Source organism: Petaurus breviceps, unplaced genomic scaffold (assembly GCF_028583685.1).
Source record: "Petaurus breviceps papuanus isolate PSGF00001 unplaced genomic scaffold, PetGlider_PUasm1.0 90692, whole genome shotgun sequence".
In the NCBI taxonomy this organism is placed as follows: Eukaryota; Metazoa; Chordata; class Mammalia; order Diprotodontia; family Petauridae; genus Petaurus; species Petaurus breviceps.
Window position 1 is genome coordinate 2,830,873 of NW_027187313.1, and position 25,226 is coordinate 2,856,098.

The 25,226-nt window shown below is 39.0% G+C and overlaps 1 protein-coding gene across 4 annotated transcripts in view; it reads left to right on the top strand.

The window, feature by feature from the left end:
* Window positions 1-15,154, top strand: part of SEC16B (SEC16 homolog B, endoplasmic reticulum export factor) — a 79,640-nt gene extending 64,486 nt beyond the window's left edge. For all 4 annotated transcript variants that reach the window (XM_069065502.1, XM_069065501.1, XM_069065500.1 and 1 more), the window contains 8 exons: window positions 2,883-3,155; window positions 4,026-4,081; window positions 4,804-4,950; window positions 6,020-6,109; window positions 9,320-9,425; window positions 10,309-10,361; window positions 11,744-11,842; window positions 12,610-15,154. In XM_069065502.1, the coding sequence (XP_068921603.1) occupies window positions 2,883-3,155; window positions 4,026-4,081; window positions 4,804-4,950; window positions 6,020-6,109; window positions 9,320-9,425; window positions 10,309-10,361; window positions 11,744-11,842; window positions 12,610-12,678 (893 nt within the window). In that variant the 3' untranslated portion in view covers window positions 12,679-15,154. The remainder of the gene's footprint in view (window positions 1-2,882; window positions 3,156-4,025; window positions 4,082-4,803; window positions 4,951-6,019; window positions 6,110-9,319; window positions 9,426-10,308; window positions 10,362-11,743; window positions 11,843-12,609) is intronic.
* The last annotated feature ends 10,072 nt before the right edge of the window (window positions 15,155-25,226 follow it).

Here is a 25,226-nt window from a genome sequence, read left to right on the forward strand (position 1 = left end):
TATGGTAGATAGAGAATATCAACTTATAGTAAGGAAAATCTGGGTTCAGATCCCACCTCTGACGCATTCTAGTTGTGTTGACATTGGACAAGTCTGTTTCCCTAGTTCCTGACACTTAGCAGATGCTTCATAAATTCTTATTGACTGGTCAGTTGGATTAACCTTCCAGTATCCTCTAAGATTGTAGAACAGGCAATGGGAATTGGTAAAAATTTCCTCCCTGTGAGTTCCCCATACTAATGAAATCGCCCCTCCCCCCAAAAGGCAACTTGGCATGATGAATAAAGTGCTGGTCTTGGCATCAGGAAGAGCTGAGTTCAAATCCCATCACAGACACCAGCTGTGTTACTTAGACAAGTCACTTAACCTTTGTGTAATCACAAGAGACTAATTAAGTCATAGCCATATTTTGTGTGAAAGGAATTCCTACACCAAAGAGAGAGTGGATCTTTTTCTTATTCTTGTGTATAATAGTAATGGTGATGATGATGGTGGTACTCTGATCTGGTGTAAATGAATTTTTTACCTACTCAATTTCTACCTATCTTCAAGGCCTCATTCAACATCTTCCTCCACCAGGAAGCTTTGTTTGAGTAATATGGTCCATTTCTGAATTATGACATCAGAAGTCAATACTATACTGAATTACTTAATTATATACTGCCTTTAATTGTTTTCTAATGTTTTAACTATTTTATTGAGGTCTTTGCAGTTGAATAAGTAATTTCTTGAGGGCCAGAAGCAGAGACTATATCATATCTTTTCTATCAATTTAGGGCACATAATAGGCATGCAATAAATACTTGTTAGTTAAGTGATTTTTAAGCTGAATTTTGTCTCCATCAAATCCTATCATAATACAGGGAGTCTCAAATATCTTTAGGGCACCAAGACTTTTGGGACACCTTGTATTTCTCCTTCAAAAAAAACAATAAAACAACCCAGCATAGTAGATATAAACACAAGTACCTGGAGTTTATATTGCTTAAACAACTCAATTCCTTTCTTCTTTCCTCCTTGCTCTTCCATCTTCCAGACCCAAATCACTATGCCTTGTTCTTTTAAATGAGTAACATGCCCTCTGGAGCTGTAGTTTGTTTTATTTGAGGCAATTCCATCCCTCACCCCTATTTTCATGTTCAAACACCCCTGCTAACCTTGCCTATTCCAGCCCCATCCTTTGCTTACTTTTTTGTACTTCTACCATTGTAATCGTTTTTCAAAGCTTTCTTTGCTTGGCCAGGTAAGAGACGTTCACAAGATTCTTTACTCTTCCTTACCTCTTATCTCTATATTTGAATGACCTTCACATATGGTGCCTCGATTCCAAGAAATATTGTCACTTCTTTGTACTCCCTTCTCTTCTTCTACAGTATTTCATTTTCGTTTGTTTAGTTTCTGATTAATCAAGCTCAGAAATTGCCTCTTTTTGTTCTCACCTTAATGGAAGGCCTCCTCTCACCTCCTTCCCTGCCATTCTCCTTCCCTCCTCACCGGCTCAGTAACTCCTAGACCATCACTTCCCCCTTTCAGGCGCTTCAGTTCCTTTACTTTTAAGTTTCTTTTATTCTCTGAACTGGCATTTTGAAGATTTCTAGTTTTCTTAGAGGATGCTTGGAAGCCACCAACTCTAATAGTTTTTTTTCTTTTTTTTCCTTCCTCATTGCTAATGAATAGTCCTGTGTGATTATCCTGATTGGAATAGTTTTCTAATGTGTTAATTTTGAAAGGTAATATTACTTTTGAATGCAAGCTATTTTCCTTTGTTTTTTCGTCTATCATACTGCAACATCTCCTTCCCCTTCCTTTCCTTTTCCCCTACCCTTGCCTGCAATCTGTTTCTGGAATATTTTTCTTTTTGATCTGAAAGTTATGGAGCTTGAAAAACACATTTTTATAGGTTGGTTAAATATCACATACGTGAAATGAATAAATGTTTGTACAGCATGGTTATTCTAAAAGTACTTCTGCAAACACCTTCGTTAGGGGTTAACATATCAGGGAGAGGCAGGTAGTCATAGGTGTCCCTAGAGAAACTCAGTTCTTTTTCCAAGATCACACACAGAGAGAAGAGTTAGCCCATGCTCTTTCCAGGGGGCAACATTTGATCATTTAGATTCTCTTTTCCTTTCTCTTTTTACCTGCCTTTTGGTCATTATCCTGTTGCTTAGACCCTTCATCAGAAGAAAAGCTAGGGAGATCAAAAGGATGGAAACTTCTTGCATTTTGTCAGTCCTGTTTATTAGCGGGATTAGTAAGAATCCACAGTAGTGAGGTTGGGTTATCTTTGGATTTCAGATTTCTTTGTGAACTCATATCCTTGGGTACCTCGCTTAAAGCGAAAAAAGGAAAGCCATCTATGAATTTCTGATGTTGGACTTGAGATTTCCACTGGTCTCTTTTCCAAGACTTAAGCAAATGAGCCCCTAATGATGTTCCTAAATAGGATGGGTAGAACTTTAGTTCCCATTCTTCATCAAATGTGAAAATGTACCTGGAAGCAAATTGATAAATCTAAAAAAAATGGAGCTATGGGGAAGGAGCAGTGGATTAGGGGTCAGAGGACCTGGATTTGAATCTTGGCTCTGCTTTTAGTTATTTATGTGACCTTGGGGAAGTAATTTAATCTCTCTGGGCCTCAATTTCCTCATCAGTAAAATGGGAGAGGGTTGGACTAGATGATCTAAAAGGTTCCTTCTAGTTTTAAATCCTCTTATCTTAATTGTAGGATATTAATAATAATATTATTATCACCAGCATAAACATTGTGTTATCCTTATCGCTACTTACTAATAAAGACATTAGAGTGAATAATTATAGACTGGCTTAATCAAAACTTGCCTCTGAGCACCTCATTCTTCTTCTTTCCCTTTTGTCCTCAGAAAACACTCTGTACCAAGATCCCAGTCAGGGTCACGGCTACTCAGAACCCCTCAGGGACCCCACATCCATGAAGCTTCTGCCTGAGGGAACAGGTCTGAGCCAGCCAGATCTGCAGCAGCACCCTCCCTTCCAGCTAGGCCTGAGTCCTACTGGGGAAGGACCAAGGCATCCTGGCACCCCAGTGCCTCTTTATGCCAGGCCAGAGATGACAATGACAGTATCCTCTGCAATAACACAATCAGAGGAAGACCATCAAGCACACCTATCCCATGGTAAGTGCCGGGTATCTGTGCTGAAGAGCTTTCGGTGCCAAAAGATTTTAGGGGACCTGGATGTATATAAGGAGGCTAAGGGAAACAGAGGGTGATGAGTACAGATGGGAGTCAGAACTGATAAAGATGCTGACTTCCACAAGTGGAATGTCTGACTCCAGAATAGCTTCTCCTTGCGTATCAGGCCCTTTAGGGATGAAATAGCTATTTTAGGTTCTGGAACTCCCAGCTGGAATGGGGAAAATTGGTGTGAGGAAGGCAAACCTCTTGAATCAGGAGGGTTCTTAGAGTGATGCTTTAACCTGTGGAGAGAAAATGCTATTCATTTTTTTTCTAACCTCACTCATATAAGGCAGGACTTCTTACTGAAGGTCATCCACTGACACATGAGGATAAGAGAAAGAATATCCAGAAAACTTTTCCTAATTTTATTCTAAGTTCCTTCGTATGGACGCTGATGCCTAGATAAGGTTGCTGACTGTGCCAGGAAAGAGCTGTAAATGGAAGAGGAGATAGACAAAAATTAGCATCTCTGACTTTTTCTGTTGTCCAAAATGGCGGCAGGGGTCAAGTTAGAGAGAATGGGATGGGGAAGCATTTTTATTGGATACAGAAGTACAGCTCAAGGTCCACTGAGCTCAAAGGTACAGAAATGACCTTGGGTGCAGTGTGCAGGGAGTGGCTGGGCTAAAGCCTCCCCCTGGCATCATTGGACTTCAGTAGGACAACTGTACTCCTAATAGTAGGAGTCCCCTGAAATGACCTTGGGGTTGAATGACCTGCTCTTGAAAGCCATTAGCTTTGTGGACAATTTCAGAAAAATAATGAAGGAAAACATCTGAACTATGTTATTTTGTTTTTATATCACAGAGGATATCCCAGAATCTCAAAAATCATACCAGTATGAGTACCCTGAAATTCAAAAGGTAATTTCCAAACTCCAAGTAAGAAGAGGCCTAAAATGGTCAAATCAGGTTGTACTGTTTATCTCATGGAAGTTTTTGGTTATGCTCTCCCTGTTTGGCAAGATGTGTTTGTTACCCAAAGAGTCTTCCAACTGCTTCCAAGATCTTTTCTCTTTTATTTCTTCCTATATCCACAGTTGCTAATTCTTTAGGTTATGGAGGACAGGAAAAAAATAGTCTGTGATTGCTGTTTATTTCTAACCTTGCCAATCTCTGTGAAGGGATTGTGCTGGGAAGGAAAGCTAGGTCAGCCAATCCAAGACAGCTTTGCTCGGACTTGGCATCACATCATATCATTTGCTGTGGTTTTCAGTTTGCTGGGGGGAAAATGGAAGGCATGCTTTCCTGAGTGGTTCTAAGCAAAGGGCTTAACCTGATCATTGCAGTAGGGCCTAGGACCATTTTCTACTCTGGTATAAGCAGGACTGCTCAGATTTATGCTCTGCAAAGCTGTACACAATTGATCTTAGTCCTTACATTTGTGATAATTCTGTGCCACAAGTAGAAATTACTTCCTAAGCTTCCCTGCATGGCTGGAATGAAAGGGGGTTTCTTGTCTCCTGTAGACTGAGGGGGCAGATGTCTTGGACTTCCCCTTTTTTCCTCTTTCCATTAGTTACTCTTTGCTTCTTTTCCTTAGCACCAGCCCACTAAGGGACCTGATGGTATCTTTCTCGTTTCAGGACTCAGTGGCTCCTAGAGTAAGGAGCGTTTCTGAGAGTTCTACCATTTCTTTAGAAGAGGAAAAAGAAGACTCTTCAGATGATGGTAAAAAGAAAGCTGTCCAAGATAATGTAAAGAGTAAGAAGCAACCAGAAAAGAGTGCAAAGGTGGGAGGGGATGACCCCTTGTTAGATCTTTTCTGTATCTATGCTTTGTGGATTTTAATTTATTTCTGAGCCTCAGTAATAATAATTCATATTTTTAAAGTAGGTTATGGTCCAAAATGCTGGACTTGGAGTCAGTAAGACCTGAATTCAGGTCCTCCCTCAGACCTAATAACTATTTCACCCTGGGCAAGTCACTTAAGCTCTTTCTGCTTCATTTTCCTCATTTGTAAAATAATGATAATAGATTCTATCTCACAGAATTGTTATTAGCTTCAAATTAGATAAAATATGTAAACCTTAAAGCTTTGTAAACCTTAAAGCATTAGATGTTAGCTATTTTTATTATAATTAATAATAATAATAATAAAGCTCTACCTTCATGACCACCCTGTGAGGTCATGTTATTATCCCCATTTTAGAGATAAGGAAACACTCAGAAAGATTGAGTGACTTGCCCAACATCACATAGCTAATAAATGGTAGAGACATTAGCTCCTGACTGTGCGTCCAGCACTCTTTCCTTTAGGCCTGCTGATGGACTTGAGGTCCACAACCCTCTCATTTTCTGGGCCCAGCTCTTTATGGCTTAACTTGATCCCACTTCCTTTGACATCACTACCATTGTCTACAGAGAAAAGCGGGGAAGTGAGAATATTGGTTTGAAGAAGAGCTATAGTTTCTTTCTCCTGCTCTTCACCTTAAGAGGACATGAATGTTCACAGAAGAACCTGTTCCTTTTTCCTTGGCCCTGTGGTTCTGGGAAGTGTCTTTCTCCTTGCTCCAGGGCAATACACGGAAATCTAAATCACCTTGGCTAACTACCCTCATTTTCCTTGGCTCACCTGGAATGGGTGTAAGAACTTATTCTTCCCAAAGCTCTCCCCTCCCCTCCCGTCCCCTCCCTCCCATTTCCTCTTCTCCTCTCCTCGTGGCATAACATGGATGGAGGAATCACTAGTATCCATGGTATTCCTTGTCTTCTTGCTCAAAGATTGTTATCACAATGCATTGGATTGGTGGAGAGAAACAACTTCATGGACACTATGGTTTCTCCTTCCTCTTTCCTCAGGGCTCCAGGTTTGGATGGTTTGGTTGGTTTCGATCAAAGCCTGCTAAGACACCTTCTACAGAAGAGGACTCTGACAGCTCTGACTCTGGGGTAATCACTGAGTGGATGCACAAGGCTTTCATTTCAACCTTTCACCCCCTCAGAGAATTTCCTTGGTACCTCAGAGGTATCAACTGGTATCTTGTCTCTTCCCAGTTTGACAGGAGTGGGGAATAGGAAATAAAGTTGCATTGGTAATAATTATGCTTCAAAACATCAATGAATTACATTTATGTAGGGCTTCAAGGATTGCACAGTATTATCCCCACAATTCTTTAAGGCAGGTAGCACAAATCCTACAATCCCCATTATATGGACAAAGAAACTGAGGCTGAGTGATTAAGTCACTGGCCTGTGGTCATACAGCTAATAGATATTGGAACTGGAATTCGAACTCAAGTTTCATGAAAGGTGAAGGGAATGAGCGTTTATTAAATGCCTACTACATGCCAAGCACTTTACCAGTATTATTTCCATTTGATCTTCACATGAACCCTGTATGATGGGTGCTTTTATTATCCCCATTTTACAATTGAGAAAACTGAGCCAGGATGAGGTTAAATGATCTCCCTAGGGTCACATAGCTAGTGTCTGAGATGGATTTGGATTCAGGTCTCCTTGACTCCAGATTCGGTGCTCTGTCCACTCTGTCCCTCAGGATGCCTCATGATTCTGAATCAAGTGATTTTTGCATTATGCTACTGTGGTGTTTTGAAGACCCTTCAAATCCTGACATAGGAGTATTGATATAGTAGGCTAGTAGGTTGCTATTATAAGTTTTGAGAAAGGGAGTGAAATGAAAGCAGCGTATTTAGAAAATGAATCTGGTAGCAGAACAGAGGATGGATTAGAAGGGCAAGAAACTAAACTAACCTGGCTGGTTTCAAAGGTTTTATGGTAATCTGGGTGTTATATTTTGTTATAGAATTAACATGGCTTTGTTTATTTCCTTGAAGCACATTTTGCCCATTTTATTTGTTTTCAAAAAATTAATTTATTTTAAACTTTAAATACTGAAACTTAAATACACAATAAGAAAAGAAAAAGAAACAAACTTAAATACAAAAGAATAAAAGAAAAAAAATTCACCATGTATACAGTGGAATGTAAGAGAAGATCCAAAATATACAGCAATAAAATTTCCTTTTCAAGAAAGCCTGTATGATAAATACTACATGTTGTCTTCAGAGCTGTCCATCTTTTCTTTGCTTCTTTTTGTAAGTTTTCTTTTGTTCTCTGCTGTGCATTTTTGACTTTGTTTTTTTTTTCCCTACTTCCTCCACCCCCTCACCTGAAGACTACAATTAGGCTTGGGTGTTTATATGTATGTGTATGTGTACACACATGTATATGTACATGTATACACATGCACACACATATACACTTATATACATAAATATCTACAATTGTACACATATGCACACATATACATTCATATGCATCTATATAAGATTGTCCTGTATTTGTTTGACCTCTGTTTCGCTGAGGGTGGATAACCTCTTCTTTCAAAAGTTTAAGTCTTTCCTTGTTTTTCTAAGTCCACCAAGTCATCATTTTCTATACCACAGCAATATTCCAACCTTGTACTGTTTAGTTTAAATAGTCTAAAACGATATTGATTTATATGGCTGAAATAGACTATAGTTTCCCTATTTTTTTCTTTAAATGAAATCTATTTTAGCTTTAATTTTGTCTGAGATCATGATGACTACCCCTGCTTTCTTTTCCCTAATAAATTCTACTCCTGATCTTTATGTCTGTGTGTATCTCTTATTTCCTAGCCCTCCTGATTACTCTGCTTTACTTCTGCCCACTACCTTGCCCTTCTATTACTTCACTTACCCTCCCTCTCCATACCCCCTCCAAAGATCCCTCCCTTATCCTTTTGCCTCATCCTACCCCTTTATACTTTTGTTTCTATCTTAATTTAGAAGATGTTTATAGCCTTCCAAATATGTTATTCCCTCTTTATTCCATTCCCAGTAATCTAGACACCCTTCTAAACTCCCCCATCTTATTCTCTCATTCTCTTATTTCTTTATGAATCTAGAAGACTTTATTCCCTTCTAAATGCATATATTCTTCTCTCTTTAATGAGATCTGATGTGAATGGGGTTCCCTCTAAAAATCCCTCCCTATCCTCTCTCCATCCTTAGCCTTTTATTTCCTTCTGAATGTAGAAGGTGTCTATATATACCTTTCTAGGCATAAATTACTCTTTTTACCTTTTCCTAAATGGTCACTTTTTAGAATCATGTCATACTCAGGTCTACCCCAATCTTTCTTTTGAATTACTCAATTACTAATAACAAGCTTAGACATACACTTTACATTTCCTCATTTAAAAAGCAAACAGTCTGTCCTTGTTGAGTCCCTTGTAATTAGTCTTTGAAGTATATCTTATATTTCTCTTGGATCTTTTATGTCAAATTTTCTTGTAGGTTCAGTTTTTTTTTTGCAACAAAATCCTGAAAGTCTGGCAATTCATTGAATATCCATTTTTTTCTTTCAGGATTATGCTTAACTTTTCAGGGTATGATATATTTTTGACCCCAAACTCAGTTCTTTTGCTCTTCAATACTGGATTATGGAGGCCAGGAAAAAATGGTCTGTGATTACTGTTCCAAGACCTGCAGTCTTTTAGTGTTACTGCTGCTAGGTCTTGTGCAATTCTAATTATGGTGCCATCATTTTGAATTTTTTTTTCTTGTTGCTTGCAATATTTTCTCCTTGAATTGGGAGTTTTGGAATTTGATTATGATATTCCTATAGGTTTCCTTTAGGATCTTTCAGGTGGTGATCAGTGGATTTTTTCTATTTCTACTTTCCCTTCTTATTCTAGTGCTTCAGTTACAATTTTCTTTAATTATTTCTTTTGTTATTGTATGAAGATTCTTTTTTTGATTGTAGTTTTCAGGTAGTCCAATTATTCTTATGTTTTCTCTTCTTGATCTCTTCTTCAGATCAGTTGTTCTTCTTATGAGATTTTTCGGATTCACTTCTATTTTTTCATTCTTTATATTTGGTTTTATTATTTTCTGGTCTCTTATAATTTTGCTGGCTTCCCCTTGCCCAATTCTAATTTCCAAGGAATTGTTTTCTTCCTTAAGATTCTGGATCTCCTTTCCCAGCTGCCTGACTTTCTTTTCATAATCTTGTTTTTCTTGGATTATTCTTTTTAAAACTTTTTTTTCCTTAATCTCTCTCATTTGTGTTTTTTTTCTTAAGAAGCATTTTTAACCAACATTTTTCCATTTGTAGGAGACACCCACTGAAGCTCAGCCTCCCTTGGCTAGCACAACCCCCTCCACATCATCTCCCTTTTTTCTGCCTCACCCAGGTGCCGATACTATCTCCAGAAGTCCAGGTAAATCTGATTTTATGGTGGTATTTAAGACCACTCACGAGCCACCTTCCTCCATGAAGCCTTTCCTGCTCCTTCTACTTGCTAGTGCACACCCTCCCTCTCCAAACAGTTTTCCATTCATTTTATATTTATCCATTATATATTGTATGTATCTATGTTGCCGCCCCCCATTAGAATGTAAATTTCTTGAGGGGAGGGATTGTTTCACTTATTTTTGAATCCCCATCACAGTGCCTGGCACAAAATAAGCATTTAATGAATGCTTATTTATTGATTGATGGCCACATTCAGGCAATCAAGTGAGCTGTGCTGCGAGTGTGTGGCCTTTCTAGGCAGCAGCTGCTACCAATAGCCCTTTAATGAGGGTACCAGTTTCTTTCCCATGATAGAGATAACAGTAGCCAATAAATAAAAGTTGTGATAGCTCAGCCTTAGGAGCTGGTGTTCCTAAGCCGACCATTATACTGTGATTGCAGAGCTGTTTGTATTGGAAGGAGGGAGAGCAAGAGAGGCAGTTGGCAGGCCTTTATGGCAGATCGTTAAAGTTCTGTGAGCTCTGATTACCTGGTCAGCTTTCCTTGTGTATTTTTATTTGTGTTTCCTTGTATTGTGTTTGTCCCTGGTACACGTCTCAGGCACTATTGCAATGACTGCACTGTAAGGTGAAGTCTTAAGCACAGAATACACCAAGAAAAGCCTATGCAATGTTGTACACTGTTACAAAGTCAGTTGACACCTTCCTCTTCGTCTGGGAGGTGACCATGTCAGAGGTCATTATGATTCTAAATATGTTGGTATAACTCTGCTATTTGGGGATTTCTAGAAAGAGTGACTCCCTGAGCCTGGGCCAGGGGTGAATTCTTATGGATTCATTGCTTTCTAGGTGAGGATGAAAGAAGAGGATCTATGATTAATAAAAACCTGCCTGCAACAGAGGTAAGTGATTAAGGGAAAATTAAGCCAGGCAGCACCCTGAAACTTGCCTTCACTGTGAGATCTATGTAGTCTTGGTGGTAGTGGGGGGTTCTATTTCTTCTTGGAAATGATTAACTCATGGAAAACTGAGAAAAATCCTCCAGGCAAAGTATATAAGTGCCATAGGATCTTTATTGGGGAGATGAAAACTTTCTCTCTCTCTCTCTCTCTCTCTCTCTCTCTCTCTCTCTCTCTCTCTTTTTGCTTTTTGGAGGGGCAACTGGGGTTAAGTGACTTGCCCAAAGCTAGTTAAGTGTTAAATGTCTGAGGCTGGATTTGAATTCAGGTCCTCCTGACTCCAGGGCCGGTGCTCTATTCACTGTGCCACCTAGCAACCCCTGGAAACTTTCTCTTGCCTCTCTGTAGACCCTAATGTACATGGTGCTCATGCCTTAATCCAATAATGGTCAACTTTACCCAGGTTAGGAGCCAGAATTAACTTGTTTCATTGACAAAGGGTCTCAGTGAAGTACTGACACTGTGATCATGTGAAAACATTTTTCTGTTACAAGTTGATTAGAGCTTTCTTATTTTCTCTCCATTGTCATGTTTTAGGATAGTTCTTTCAAAGGATAATAATATTACTTTTTTGTAGATGTAGTTAGCTTTGTGACCCTCTAAATAGATATAACTGGCTTTGCAACCCATTATTTGTTTTTGTTTGTTTGTTTTGCTTTTTGGAGGGGAATTGGGGTTAAGTGACTTGCCCAAGGTCACATGGCTAGTTTTTGTGTTAAGTGTCTGAGGTCGGATTTGAACTCAGGTCCTCCTGACTCCAGGGCCGGTGCTCTATTCACTATGCCACCTAGCCGCCCCCTTTGTGACCCTTTAAATAGAGATAACTAGCTTTGTGACCCTGAGTGACTTTGGGCAAGTCACTTAGCCTTCCTCAGTTTACTCATTTGTAAATTGAGGATAATAACACTCCACAGGGTTGTTGTGAGGATAAAGTGAGAAACACATATAAAGTACTTCCAAATCTTAAAGTGCCATATCAATTTTAGCTATTAATATTTATATGAATACAGTGTCATTAATGCAATATCTTATAATATATAGCAATTACTATATTAATATAATGATAGATTGTATCATACTAATATAATCTATAATGGCAGTTATACTTTTCTTCATATTTGATTCAAGGGTCATAAATGGATTTTTAATAGCCACACAAAGTCCTCATTCCAGAGGTTGGCCAATCATGCTTTTACTCTTTCTATTAGATTGGGATTCACAGCTTTTACTGTGAACTCCATTGACCAGATCTGACATACAAGAGACTCTTTTCTTTGGTCTGGAGAAAGCTAGGGATACATTTTTCTTTTTCTCTTTTGTTCCAGGGTGCCCCCCATGAACTTCATTTCAATCCCAGCGGCCAACCTCCCCCTCCCAACTTTGGAAATGCTGTCCCTCTCTACAACCCAAACCAGGTGCCTCAGGTAAGGACCCTTCCACTTGGCATTGTAGTCAAAAGGAGAATAAAGAGAGACCTCCCCATTGCTGCCAGCAATGTGGGGGGTATTCCCAGGGTTATGGTATCATTGAGTGTATGGGTAGAGATCAAGATTTCAGTTTTTCAATCTGATTCAACTGCATTCAACAAATGGGTTCTTTGAAGGCAGAGACTGTTTTTGCCTTTCTTCATACCCCCAGCTCTTAGCAAAGTGTCTGGTACATAGTCAGTGCTTAATGACTGATTGGCTGGCATATTAAGTGCCTACTATGTGTAAGCTCCTGGAAAAGAAAAAAATGAAACAGTCCCTCCTCTAAAGAGCCTTATATTCTACTGGTGGGGCAGATATGAAGACAAGGAGATTTGAGAAGAACATAATCACTGAGGACATGTGTATGAAGGAATGTTTCACAGAAAAGTTGACCATTGGGCTCAGTCTTCATAAGGCAGGCTCATGACGCCTGATGTTGTAGAAAATGTCTTGTGTCACTTGCAGGGTGGGTGGAGATTGTAGAAGATGAATATTTTTTATTCCCATGCTCCTTGATTTGTGACAACTCAATTTTTTTCCCCCAGCTTAAACAGCAAAGTATTCATGGAATGCCAAACTTGCGGCTCCTAGGGAAGTGGGGAAGGACAGATGTAGCTTGCAGGGCTCTCTGCTTGCCTGGACCAATCAATCAGCCAGTCCTACAATAATACCGTTCTTGGTTCAGCTGTAATCTCATCTACCATCTGTTCCTTCCCTTCTAGCTCTCCTTGATGACGGGCTTGAATCCTCCAAATCGCCTTGCTCAACGGCGCTATCCAACCCAGTCATGACAAGAATAACCTAGAACATCCTTCCTGGACTTCACGTTTTTCTCCTCCATAGCTAGGACACAGGACAATGGTGCTGCCTTTATAATTTTCTTCCTAATGCCTTGTTCTATCATCTTGGGGAGCAAAGGGGGTCCTTGTTACCAGATCATTAACTCCACAAAAGACACTGGAAGGCCAGGAGAGTGACCTGGTTTATTATTTGTTGAACTTCTTCAGACAAATAGGAGGGTATTGCTTCAAAGGGTGTGTGTCTCATTTACAAATGAGTAAACTTTTGGTGTAAAAGCAGACTGTTAGTGCACTGAAAGCTCTCTGTGATGATGGTGACTTTCTCAGGAAAATAAGGATCCACAGAACCCTTTGCTAGAATCATTTATTTTATTTTTATTCTTCCTACCTGAGATCTATTTTAATCAACTGGTATTTGTGCGAGATAGCACCTTTTTCTTTATTTTTTTTGCCTTTTTTTTGGGAGGCAATTGGGGTTAAGTGACTTGCCCAACGTCACATGGCTAGTTTTTGTGTTAATTGTCTGAGGTCAGATTTGAACTCAGGTCCTCCTGACTCCAGGGCCAGTGCTCTATTCACTGCACCACCTAGCTGTCCCACTAGAATCATTTATAACACCCACTTGGCACAGTTAGGAAATTCACTATGGGGCATGTTTACCTATACTTAAATCCCAGAACTAAGTTCTTAAGTTGCCATGTAATAGAGGCAGCTAGGTGGTACAACAGATACAGCACTGGCCCTGGAGTCAGGAGACCTGAGTTCAAATCTGGCCTCAGACACTTACTAGCTGTGACCCTGGGCAAGTCACTTAACCCCAACTGCTTCCCTGAGCCAAAAAAATGCCAAGTGGGATAGTGGATAGAAAGCCAGTCCAAGAGTCAGGAAACTGTGGGTTCAAGTCCTGTCTCTGACACTTATTATCTGGGCGACCTTTGGCAAGTTACCTGATATCTCAGTGCTCTAATCAATAGTCAAAGACAATAAGTAATAGTAATTGATGAAATGCTGATCTACATTGGTGGATGGGATTTTCATATATGGAATTCCTCACTACAAGTCTAGAACCCTCTCCCCCACAAAAAAATCCTAAAATAGTCTTAGATCAGGTGGCAAACATTGCACAGTAATGCAAGATAAAGGCTTTATGCAGAAGCCTTTATGGTATTTCATTTCCTGTCTCCCAAACCAGCACTGCTTGGGGGATTTTCTTATGGCCCCATTTTCTTATGCCATTTCTCCAAGGTTGATACTGATTTCTTATTTTTGAAATTATATTTTTCTTTTGTTATGTAAATGAGGCAATGGTCTTATTGACCTATGGGGAAATGAAACAAATAGTTGTTTCTCCTATTATGAAGCTTTGGAAAGTTTTCCAGTTGATTATTTAATTTGTTTAGCTAACAATGAGACTGGGACCATCTTTTTTTTCCAGTTGCTAATGACTTCCTCCTCTTCAAATTATACTGTAATATCTGGATTTGTATTCATAGGAAGAGATCCAGGATTGTAGAATCATGGATCAACAGCTAGAAAGGATCTCAGAGGTCATTTAGTCTAACCCCTTAGTGTACCTGTGAGGAAAGGGAGTCTTGGAGAGATGCTCTGCCCAAAGTCACTGAGACAGTAAGTGGCAGAATTTCATTTTGAACTCAGATCCCCCTGTTTCTAAATCCATCAATCTTTTTTAACCCCCATTAAAGAACATAAACCCTTTGAAGACAGGAATTACCTATTTCAGAAGGGTCTTCTTGTCAATCAATTAATCATTAAAAATTTATTAACTGCCTACTATGTTCCAGGCACTGTGCTGAGGGCTTCTGTCCCTCATGCCTAGCATAGCAGTGCTTCATACATTCTCAATGAACTGACTTGTACTGTTTTGAAAATAGGGTATGTAGTCTTAAAATGCTTCCATTTTCCTCTACTGGGCCCATTTGTTCATAGTCTAGTCCTTAGGCTATTATAGGCCCAGTGCATCACTGTGACTTGTAGTTGCCCAGTGACACCACTGGATAGAAAATCAGTACTGGTAGTTGGTGGGAAATTTTTCTAAATCCATTTTCTCCTGAAGAGAGGAAGTACCTCCACCTGCTTCCTTCCCTTTGATGCCTCAATTCCTCCCTCCATCCTTTTGTAGGAAATTTTGAATCTGGAGAGCCATTGGGAGGAGATGGGCATATCTGAAAGATACTCCATTTCCCACTCATAATTAAAAGTATTGTGACTGTCATTGAGAGACACTTAGCAGTGACTTAGTGCCTTTTATCTCCTCACTCTCTGTATTTGCTTGTGATGGTACCTTACCAAAAACATGTTTGTGTATCTAGACAGAGCCTTACAGAAGCAGGCTGGGGTATAAATCACAAATAAATGAGTACAAAACATTATGTACAAGCTTTTGTATTTTGATGTACTATTGATCCTGATGGAAATAGAGATTAAATTCATATAATTTTATAGTAAATGCTTGTCTCCGGTTGATTTTTACAAAGGAAAAAGTGTACACAAGTAGTTTCATCTCTAGAGGGCTGATCCTTCAGTTGTTCAATGACCTCATTCAGGAGATGGAAGTGATTTTGATGGACCTTGCTAAGTGACCTCAAGAACCATTGCCACAAAGCTGCCACTTCCTGATCTTAATTTTGCAGACTCAGTCCCAAAGAGGAGTGGTTTATTTACTCTTAAAAAAATATAGCAAAAATACAAAACAAAAAAAAAAAAACCACCCTTGCAATTCAGGTGCAACTGCTTCCCATTGATGGTATTGTGCCATGGGTTATAGGGGCTGAGAAAGACAAGATGGAAGATAGTAGAATTAGAAACATTGGGGTGGCTAGGTGGTGCAGTGAATAGAGCGTTGGTCCTGGAGTCAGGAGGACCTGAGTTCAAATCTGTCCTCAGACACTTAACATAAAAACTAGCAGTGTGACCTTGGGCAAGTCACTTAACCCCAATTGCCCCTCAAAAAAAATTAGAAACATGTATAGTACCTTAGAGATGGCTTCATCCAAACCTTTCATTTTACAGATGAGGAAGGTGCTGGTCTTTCCTGGTCTTATATTGTACAATGGATTTTTGATTTGTTGTGTTTCAAAAATAAATAATTATTTAAATGACATATGTGAATACCATTAAGCACCCAAAATATATATCACCATTCTGATGCACTTCTAAAACAACAAAAATTTTATCTAAGACACAGTTGAATGTCTTTATTGTTTAAGCATTGCTCCTTGCAATCTCTCTTCTGATTGAACATTGCTGGTAATGGTCCCTCCAAAGTCACTAGTGATCTCTTAACTACATCCACCTTGACTTTTTTTTGTAGCTTTTGTTACTATTGGCTTCTCTCTTTTCTCCTGGCCATTATTTCTTTCCTTAACTTCTTTTATACGACTCTCTCCTGGTTTTCTTTCTACCTGTTTGACTTCAGTTTTTCATTCCCTTTTGTTGGATCATTATCCATTTTTTCTCTCCTAAATGTAGGTCTCTCCTGGGACTCTGTCTTGGGACCTCTTTTCTTTTCTCTCTTGGTGATCTCCTCTCCTCTCATGAGGTGTTATCACCTTTATGCAACTGACTGCCTCTATACACTGAATGCATATTGAAGCCTCTAAGCCCAAACCTAATCTTACTTGGGAACTCTCATTCAGCATCCCTATCTGTTGGACATCTTAACTCAGATGATCTTTTGAAATCTCAAACTCAGTAAACATATCCAAAACAGAATCTGTTTTCTTCCTTGCTTAAACCTGCCCCTTTGCTAAGATTCTCTGTTTTTGCTAAGGGCACCATTATCCTGCCAGGGTTTTTATAACCTCAGAGTGTCCCTTGACTTTTTTCTCTTTGTACATATTTAATCAGTTTCTAAAGTGTGGTTGATTCAGTCTCCACAACTTCTATCCAGCATCCCCCTGAGTCTCTTCTCTACTCACACTACCACCACTCTAGGTCAACCTCTCATCACTTTTTGCTTAGACTATTGTCATAGCCTCCTAATTGGTCTCTCTGCCTATGGTTTCTGTCCTTGCTAATCCTCTATTTTAATGGTTCTCAAAAATGTGACTAATACCTCCAAATGGCACAGAGCATAATTGATCAATTCTATCTTGGGCTGATCTTGATGACTGTTTTTCATATTTTCCCATAGATTCTTTCTTAAAGGCTAAGATTCTTCAAGCAAAAAGTGAGATTGTCACATATCCAACATGCTGGGGACCTTCCTCAGAGTAGCACATACACTGTTGCCCCTTCCCTCTCACTATGTGATTGACCCATTGCTTTCCCTCCATCATTTGTCTTGCATGTTTAAGGTACTTCAATGCTTGGGAGGCTTGTTTCTGGTTACATCCATAATTAAGGCAGGAATCTGGGTCAGGAGGATGGAAGAAAATGACCTTGACTTCTTGGTTTAGCTTTGATGTGTGCTCTGCTTAATTTGCATGGCTATATCCAGGGGATTTAGATTTGTATTTTATAAAAGCAATTCCCCAAACCCACACAACCCTTTGGACTTGTTGGAATTCACCTTCCCTTCTAAATGATTTGAGTTAGGAATTCAATTTGGCAATCAGGAATTAACTGTGTTAAAGGGGATGTTCTAACCTTAAGTTAGAATGCTAGAGATATTGATCCTGCTATCAGCAGGGAATGAGTTCAAAAGGCAGACTTAAATTCATATGGCCTCTATTTATCTGGCTGTCTGTTTGGAATTCCAAAGTTCTTCAGCTCCTAGAGACTAAGATTCTGAGCTGGTAAGCCCCCCTCTCTTTATGGATCAAAGTTCCTTTTCCTGGCCTAGTGACTGGGTATATTAAGGCTTTCTTTTCTAAAAAACCTGAAGCTTAGTCTCTGGGCTTTTAGCTTAAAGAGAGATGGCAGAGCCCACTTCTCTGAGGGCTCTTAGAGGAAGAGGTAGCCCTTCAGTTGAAGTTTCAGCTGGATCCTAGTAAATGGCTGCAGAAAAAGGCATGGAGTAGCAGAGATTCCACATTCAGTAGGGAGCAGGTCCAAAACAGCAAAATGATGGCAACCCCTAAAAATACTGAAATATGAGTTATTCCTCCAGAATGTACCCAGATCATGCCTTCTCTACATATTCTCTACATGAAGTGTTCTCTATGTGTGTGTCCCTCAAGCATCATTCCTGCCATGCTCATCCTTCTTCCTGATGGTGTGTATTTGTGGGAGACTGTGCCTTGGGTTTGTGGAGGGTAGTGTTTTAGTGCTGCTTTTTCTTTACTAGCTTATTTCATGAAATGTCTTTGCTTTAAAGGCATACACATCAGTGCCATCTGTGAACTATGATTATGAGAAGAGCCAGACCCTGGAGCAGCTTTTTTGGTGGCCCCACATGTGAGAGACGGGTACCCCAGGTGTGACACATTATATTTTTTTTCGCCACTTCTTGCATGTGAGTCATTGTTGGAAATACGCCACAGCTTATTTATGCCCACTGTAAATCTCTCCATTGCCCTTCGGGTAACCTACCATTTAGATTTCTTTTGGAGTTTGTATTGTTCCATGATTCACAGCAATATAGCTTCAACAGAAGAAAACCAGTGTCAGAAGATGAGCTTTTGTTTTAAGAATCTTCAAACATACCGAATAATTTCCTTCCCAACAGAGCTGCCAAAATAATCTTTCCCAGGTACACATCTGACCATGTCAATTCCCTGTCCCCTTTCAAATCTAGAAGAAAATGAAAGCATTTTACCCTGACACCATCTGTCCCCAGTCTACCTTTCTGGCCTTGTTTCTCTTGATGCATTCTATGTTCCAAACAAAATGGCATACTAGCTATCTCTCAAACTTGACATTGTGTCTCCCCCTTTTATGCATTCATACAATCTGACCCCTGTGACTGGAATGTATTTTTTCCTCAGTACTGCCTTATCGAATTTTTCCTCCAAAGCTCAGTTCCTGCATCACTCCCACTGTGAAACTTCCTTTGATCCCCTTAGTGTTCTCTCTCTCATTGTCTCTCTCTGTCTCTGTCTCGTTCTCCCTGTCTCTCTATCTGCAGATTCCCTTGTGTTTGCATTTACTGGATACATGCCACGTCTCTGGTAAGCTCCTTGAGATCAGGGGCTATTTAGTTTTGTCTTTGTATAACTTATGTCTTGCCCCATTGTAGGCACCTAAGAAATATTTTTTGGAATGAAATGAAATTGTTCTCTACGTGTGGCACTTAACAGAGAACCTTGGCTCCTTTCATTTCACAGCTTAACTTTGTATCAAAGGCCCCATCTGGCAAATTTATTCTCTACTCCAACTTAAAGGCTTGTTTAACATCAAAGCCCTCTAGCTTGTTTCTTCCTCAAAAGGCTCTTCTTCCCTAGCTTTTCTTTATCTCAGCTAGCATGGAGAAGAAACATTTAAGGGGAAGGGAAAGACACAGTATCTAGTCCTACACTGGAATCTCTTCTTCCTTTTATCACCCTATGAGAAATGATGTAAGATGTCTGGATCATTGGGACTGACAAACCCAATATGACTAGGTTCCCTCCCATCACAAAAGGTTATTCTCTCTCACTGATTTTTCTTGAAGACAGTGGGAAAACAATGCCCCCTTTCTTGACTTCTTCAGCTTGATAGAAGGGCTATTACTTATTTAAAAGAGAACAAAAATAATTGTATTTTAAAACTTTAACTGGATTCTATTAATTAATAATTAAATTAGCTACATTTATTTAATTTGTATTTAATTGAGTTTTATTTGTCAATTACATCTTATTTTCCTTACTTTTTCCTCCCATGCTGCAGCAGGGGGAAGAAAACCCTTGTAACAAATAGTATAATCTGGGGGCCGCTAGGTGGCACAGTGAATAGAGCACCAGCCCTGGAGTCAGGAGGACCTGAGTTCAAATCTAACCTCAGACACTTAACACAAAAAGTAGCCATGTGACCTTGGGCAAGTCATTTAACCCCAATTGCCCTCCAAAAAGAAAAAAAACAAAACCAAACCAAATAAGTATAATCAGATAAAACAAATTCCCAGTTTGGTCATGTCCAACAACACTTTGTGTCTCATTCTTAATATGGATCCTTTGCCTTCTTGTCAGGGGGTGGATAGCATGCTTCATCATCCTTGAGACTTATAATTGATCATTGTGTTGAGGATTCTTTTTTTTTTTAAAGCAATTGGGGTTAAGTAACTTGCTCAAGGTTACATGGCCAGTTATTTCTGGGTGTGGTGCTGAGTATCTGAGCCTGGATTCGATCCCAGGTCATCTCGACACTGGAGCCGGTGCTCTTACTCGCTGTGCTACCTGGCCTCCCCTAAGTGTTGAGGATTCTTAAGTTTTTCAAAAGTTTTGGTTTTTACAATATTGATATTATAGTATTAATTGTTCTCCTGGTTCTTTTTGTTTTACTCTGCATCAGTTTATACAAGTCTTCCCAAACTTCTTTGAAAGCTTCCACCCTTCCTTTATAATTTCTTCTTCTTCTTCTTCTTCTTCTTCTTCTTCTTCTTCTTCTTCTTCTTCTGTAACTTGCCCAAGGTTACACAACCAGTTTTTTTGTCTGGGTGTTAAGTATCTATGGCTGGACCTAATCCCAGGTACTCCTGACTCTGGGGCCAGTGCTCTTACTAATTGCACCACCTAGCCTCCCCGATAATTTCTTCTTTTTAATTAATATTTTATTTTTCTCAGTTGCATGCAAAACAATTTTTAATATTAATTTTTTAAAAATTGAGTTCCAAATTTTCTCCCTTTCTCATCTCCTTGCTCCCCAAGATGGCAAGCAATTTGATACAGGTGATACATATGCAATCATACAAAACATTTTTCTGTATTAGTCATGTTGTGAAAGAAGACACAGACCCAAAGAGGAAAAAATGAGAAAATGAAGAAAGTGAAAAATAGTATGTTTCTATCTGCATTCACACTCCATTAGTTCTTTAGTTGGATGTGGATACCATTTTTTTTTATCATGAGTCCTTTAGAGTAGTCTTGGATCATTGTATTGTTGAGAAGAATTAAGTCATTTACAGCTGATCATTGTACAATATTGCTATTACTGGCCTACAGTTCCTCCATTTCTCAGTCTTTTCCCAGGCCATCATCACCTCTTTGAATACTCTCTCCTTCCTGATCTTGTCCCCTTAGTGAATCAGAAAAACTCTATACCATCTTCTACTTTTGAATACTTTGTTCCTTTGTCTTATCACTGATCATGCTTAGCCAGGCCCCAACTCTGGATTACTCCTACCATCTATTCACTTGTTTCTTACTCATGGGAGTTTTCCAGAAAATTGGAGGAAATCATGAAATGGTGCTGACTAAAACCACTACAAATTTATTCTAGATAATCTGAACTGGGCCCTTCTACTCTAAGAGTATTCTATTCCTTTTTAATTGGTTTCTTATCCCACTATCACAGAAGTTTCCCCAAGCCTTCCTTCCTAAAGCTTCCCTAAAGCCATTCTCTCTGCACAGTCTTTCTACTGAGATTCTTACCTCATCCTTCAAAACAATGCCTCAGCTGTTGTCTCATCCTTTTTGCCCAAACATCCAAATATCCCTGTGGCCTTCCCACCCTGTCCCTTGTGCAACCGGCCCCCTTCTCCCATTGGTGAGTTCCTCCTTGGACCTCTTTTTTTTGTGGAGAGTCCCAGATCTTTGAACCTTAATTCCCCTTCTGACTCTTCAGACTTTCTTCAGCCCAAAAACACTCATGATTTTCAGTCTCCTCTTGTGTGTGGAAGGCAAGGCCTGTCTTTATTTTTGCTTGTATCTATATTCCCCAGCACTTAGCACAGTACCTGGCATGTAGTAAGTGCTAAATAAATGCTTGTTTGCCTTGCCTTGACCCCCTCCTCCTGAATACTCTCCTATCTGGACTGTCCTAATTGCTTTCTTTTCTTCCTATATGTCTGCTTCTTCTCAGTCGCTTTTGTTGAATCTACACCCACAACTTCATCTGCTACCTACTTACTATGGGTGTATCCCAACGTCCTGTCCCGGACTCTCTTCTCTTCTTCCTATACTTTCTCCCTTGGTGGTCTCATCAACTCCTATGGGTTGAACTATCATCTCTAGGCAGATGATTCCCAGATTACACAGCTAGCCTCAGTTTCTTTCCTGAGGACCAGTCTCACATCATCAACTATGTATGGAATATTTCAGACTTGGCATTTCAAACTTAGCATTTACAGAATTTTTCCTTTAATGCTCTGTTCCTGCACCACTCCCACTGTGAAACTTCCTTTGATCCCCTTAGTGTTCTCTCTCTCATTGTCTCTCTCCGTCTCTGTCTCGCTCTCCCTCTCTTCTGCAAATTCCCTTTTATTTTCATTTACTAGATGCATTCCATGTCTCTGGTTAGCTCCTTGAGATCAGGGGATATTTGGTTTTGTCTTTGTATATTTTGTATACATGTGTAAAACATAGTTCATTATATTTTCTTCCACTCCCTACCCCCACTCTTAAGAACTTTCCTATTACTTTTGATGATATCACTATACTTCCAGTCACCTAGGTTCTCAAAACTTCTGTGTAATCCTTGATTCCTCACTCCGATGTATTCCACTATATAATCAGTTGCCAAATCTTGTATTTTATTTTTTTGTGATTCATATAATTTTTCCTTTCTAAAATTTTATTTGTTTTTTAATGTTAACACTTCCAAATTGTCCCCATTTTGTGAAAGTTCTCTTGTAACAAAGTAAAACAATTAAGCAGAATGAAATGCAGTGACGTCATCTGAAAGTGTGGGGGGGAGGTAACAAACATTTATTAAGAGCATACCATATGCCCTTAATACTTAATACTATCACATGTGGACGAGAACAATTTGTTCTACTGGCCAAGAAGGTGACTGAAGCAGGCAGTATGGAATGCTTAGAGTTTGGTCAGGCTTTGAAGATGCCAGCATCATCTATTCCATCCCAAGCTGTCACTAGTCTTCTTGACTTTTGTCCTTCCACTGAACTTCAGTGACTCTGGAAGAAAGAGTGAGGCTGATGATTTTGTGCAACTCTGCCTCACTTAAATCCAGTTCATATGTGAGTCAACACATCACCCTATAATCTCATTGGTCCTATTTGAAAATGTAGGACAAACAACAACCACAACAACAATTATGTGTTTTGTACTGTGCTAAATGATTTTACAGATATTATCTCTTGATGCTCCCCAGATCCTGTGAAGGAGGTGCCATTATTATCCTCATTTTACATTTGAGAAAACTAAGGCAGATGGAAGTTAAGGGACTAGCCCAGGGTCACACAGCTGGAAAGCATCAGAATCCAGATTTGAACTCAGGTCTTCTTGACTCCGGGCTCCTTACTCTATCCACTGTGTTACCTAACTATCTGCAAAATTCAATTTCTAGAACTACCCTCCTTTCTCTATTTTTAAAGTGTTTTTTTTAAAATTAATAGAGATCTACTTTTCTTCGTTTCATTCTCCTCCCACTGGAAAAATATATATGTGCTCCAAATAACTTAATTATTAACAAATTGGAGTATTTTTCTTATGGATATGGATAACCTGAATCGTCCCCTTGAAAACTGTCTGTATATATGCTTATTGGGAAGCTGCTCTTATCCTCATAAATTATGAACATTATAATATAATTATTCTTATAAAGAACTGGGAAAAATTTTTGCAACAAGGTTCTCAGATAAAGTCCCTTATATATTTAGGAATGAGACCTTTTTTAGAAAAAAAATTGTTGTGAACATTTTTCTAGTTAATTACTTCTTTGCTAAATCTTAGGTTTATTGGATTAGTTTGTGCAAATTTTTTAAATTTTCTGTAATAAAAATGATTCATTTCATCTTCAATGATTTCTATCCCTTATTTGGTCATGAACTTTTCTTCTATCTGTAAATCTAATAAGTATTTTTTCCATGTCTCTCTAATTTGTTTATGATGTGACCATTTAGATCTAGGTTACATATTCATTTGCAGCTTATCTTGGTATAAGATATGAGGTGTTGGTCTAAATATAATTTATTTCTTTAAGATGGTAAAAGTAAGGTTGAAATCATCCTACCTTATTTAGTCCTAATGCATTTGTCATGGCAGCTAGTTGATGCAATGGATAGAATATTGTATCTGGAGTCAAGAAGACCTGAGTTCAAATCCAGCTTCAGACACTTACTGATTGTATGACCCTAGGCAAGTCACTTCACCTCTGTCTTCCCTCAGTTTCATAATCTACAAAATAATAATAAATAATAATATCTACCTCTCAGAGCTGAAGTGAGGATAAGATGAGATAAAATTTATTGGATCAGTTTTAAACCTTAAAAAAGCAATATGGAAATGTTAACTATCATCATGAGAAAATACATCTCAATCACTTAACATTGATTTATCTATCAGAGGAGAAAGTCTTAATAAATCAAAGAGTTACAACTAAGTGCAAAAAGTCCTTGAAAGTCATTTGGATACAGTGATGTTGCATCACTAGTAAGTATGTTTTTATTGGGTGAAGGTCTTGCTAACACCCTTTGGGTCCTATATAAAACCAGGGAACTCATCTAGAATGCAAGATATTAGAGCACATAGAGAGGGGAGAGGAGGAAAGAGTATTCCATCTAAAAGCCTGTGAAGGAACTTATGAATGAGGAATAAACCTTCCCCCTCCTCCTTCCTTCCCCCTCCCCCTCCCCCTCAATAAGAGAGGACCCTTTGAGCTTTGAAAGGTACAAAGTATTTTAGGCTTTCTATTTTTCCATTGGCATCCTTGTAGTATCCCAGGAACAGCTATTAGCAATGACCACATCATGGATCTGAGGACACACTGGGCAAAGACTCACTGCTCTACAAACTGCTTAGCAGAAAATTCCACGAAATCTAAGGGAAACCTTTTAAGAACTCTAGCAAAAAGACTTCCAGGAACTGAGTTATTCCATTGTCACATGTGCTTTCTAAGTTTGAGCCCACTTTCTCCTGGACTCTTTATTTACTGGGTAAACACTATGTCACAATCTTTTGTTTTCTGGGGTGGGAACAAAAATTAATATGCCATTTAAAAAACTTAATAAGTGTGGTTAACTGATATTGGTGACAATCTTTGGAGAGGTGCATGCCAATGGAGGTTCATGAGGGTTTGGGGAGTGTCTTTCTACTACTATAGTTCATGAGGAAACCCACATTCGTCAGTATGAACATTGAGACAGTTATCGTATAGTATATGCTATACCAGGGGTGTGGCCTGAACCAGATTAAAATGCAGTACCTATCTGATTTTAATGCATCAATGCATTAATAAAAAAATAAAATACATAAACATGTAGTTTTCTAAGTCCATATCCCCACAGGAAGACTTATGTATGATTTAATGGCCCTTTTTAAAAATTTAATAGGTTTTTTGCATTTTTTTGCACCACTCTCTATAACACATCCTGCAAATATCCCCTTCTCTCTACTTGTACATCTACTGTCCTTTTCCTCCCCCCCCCCTTGCTTGGACTATTATAATAACCTCCTAGTTGATCTTCCTGCCTCAATTCTCTCTCTACCCCAATCCAGCCTCCACAAGGATGCCACAGTCATTTTCCTAAAGTGTATGTCTGA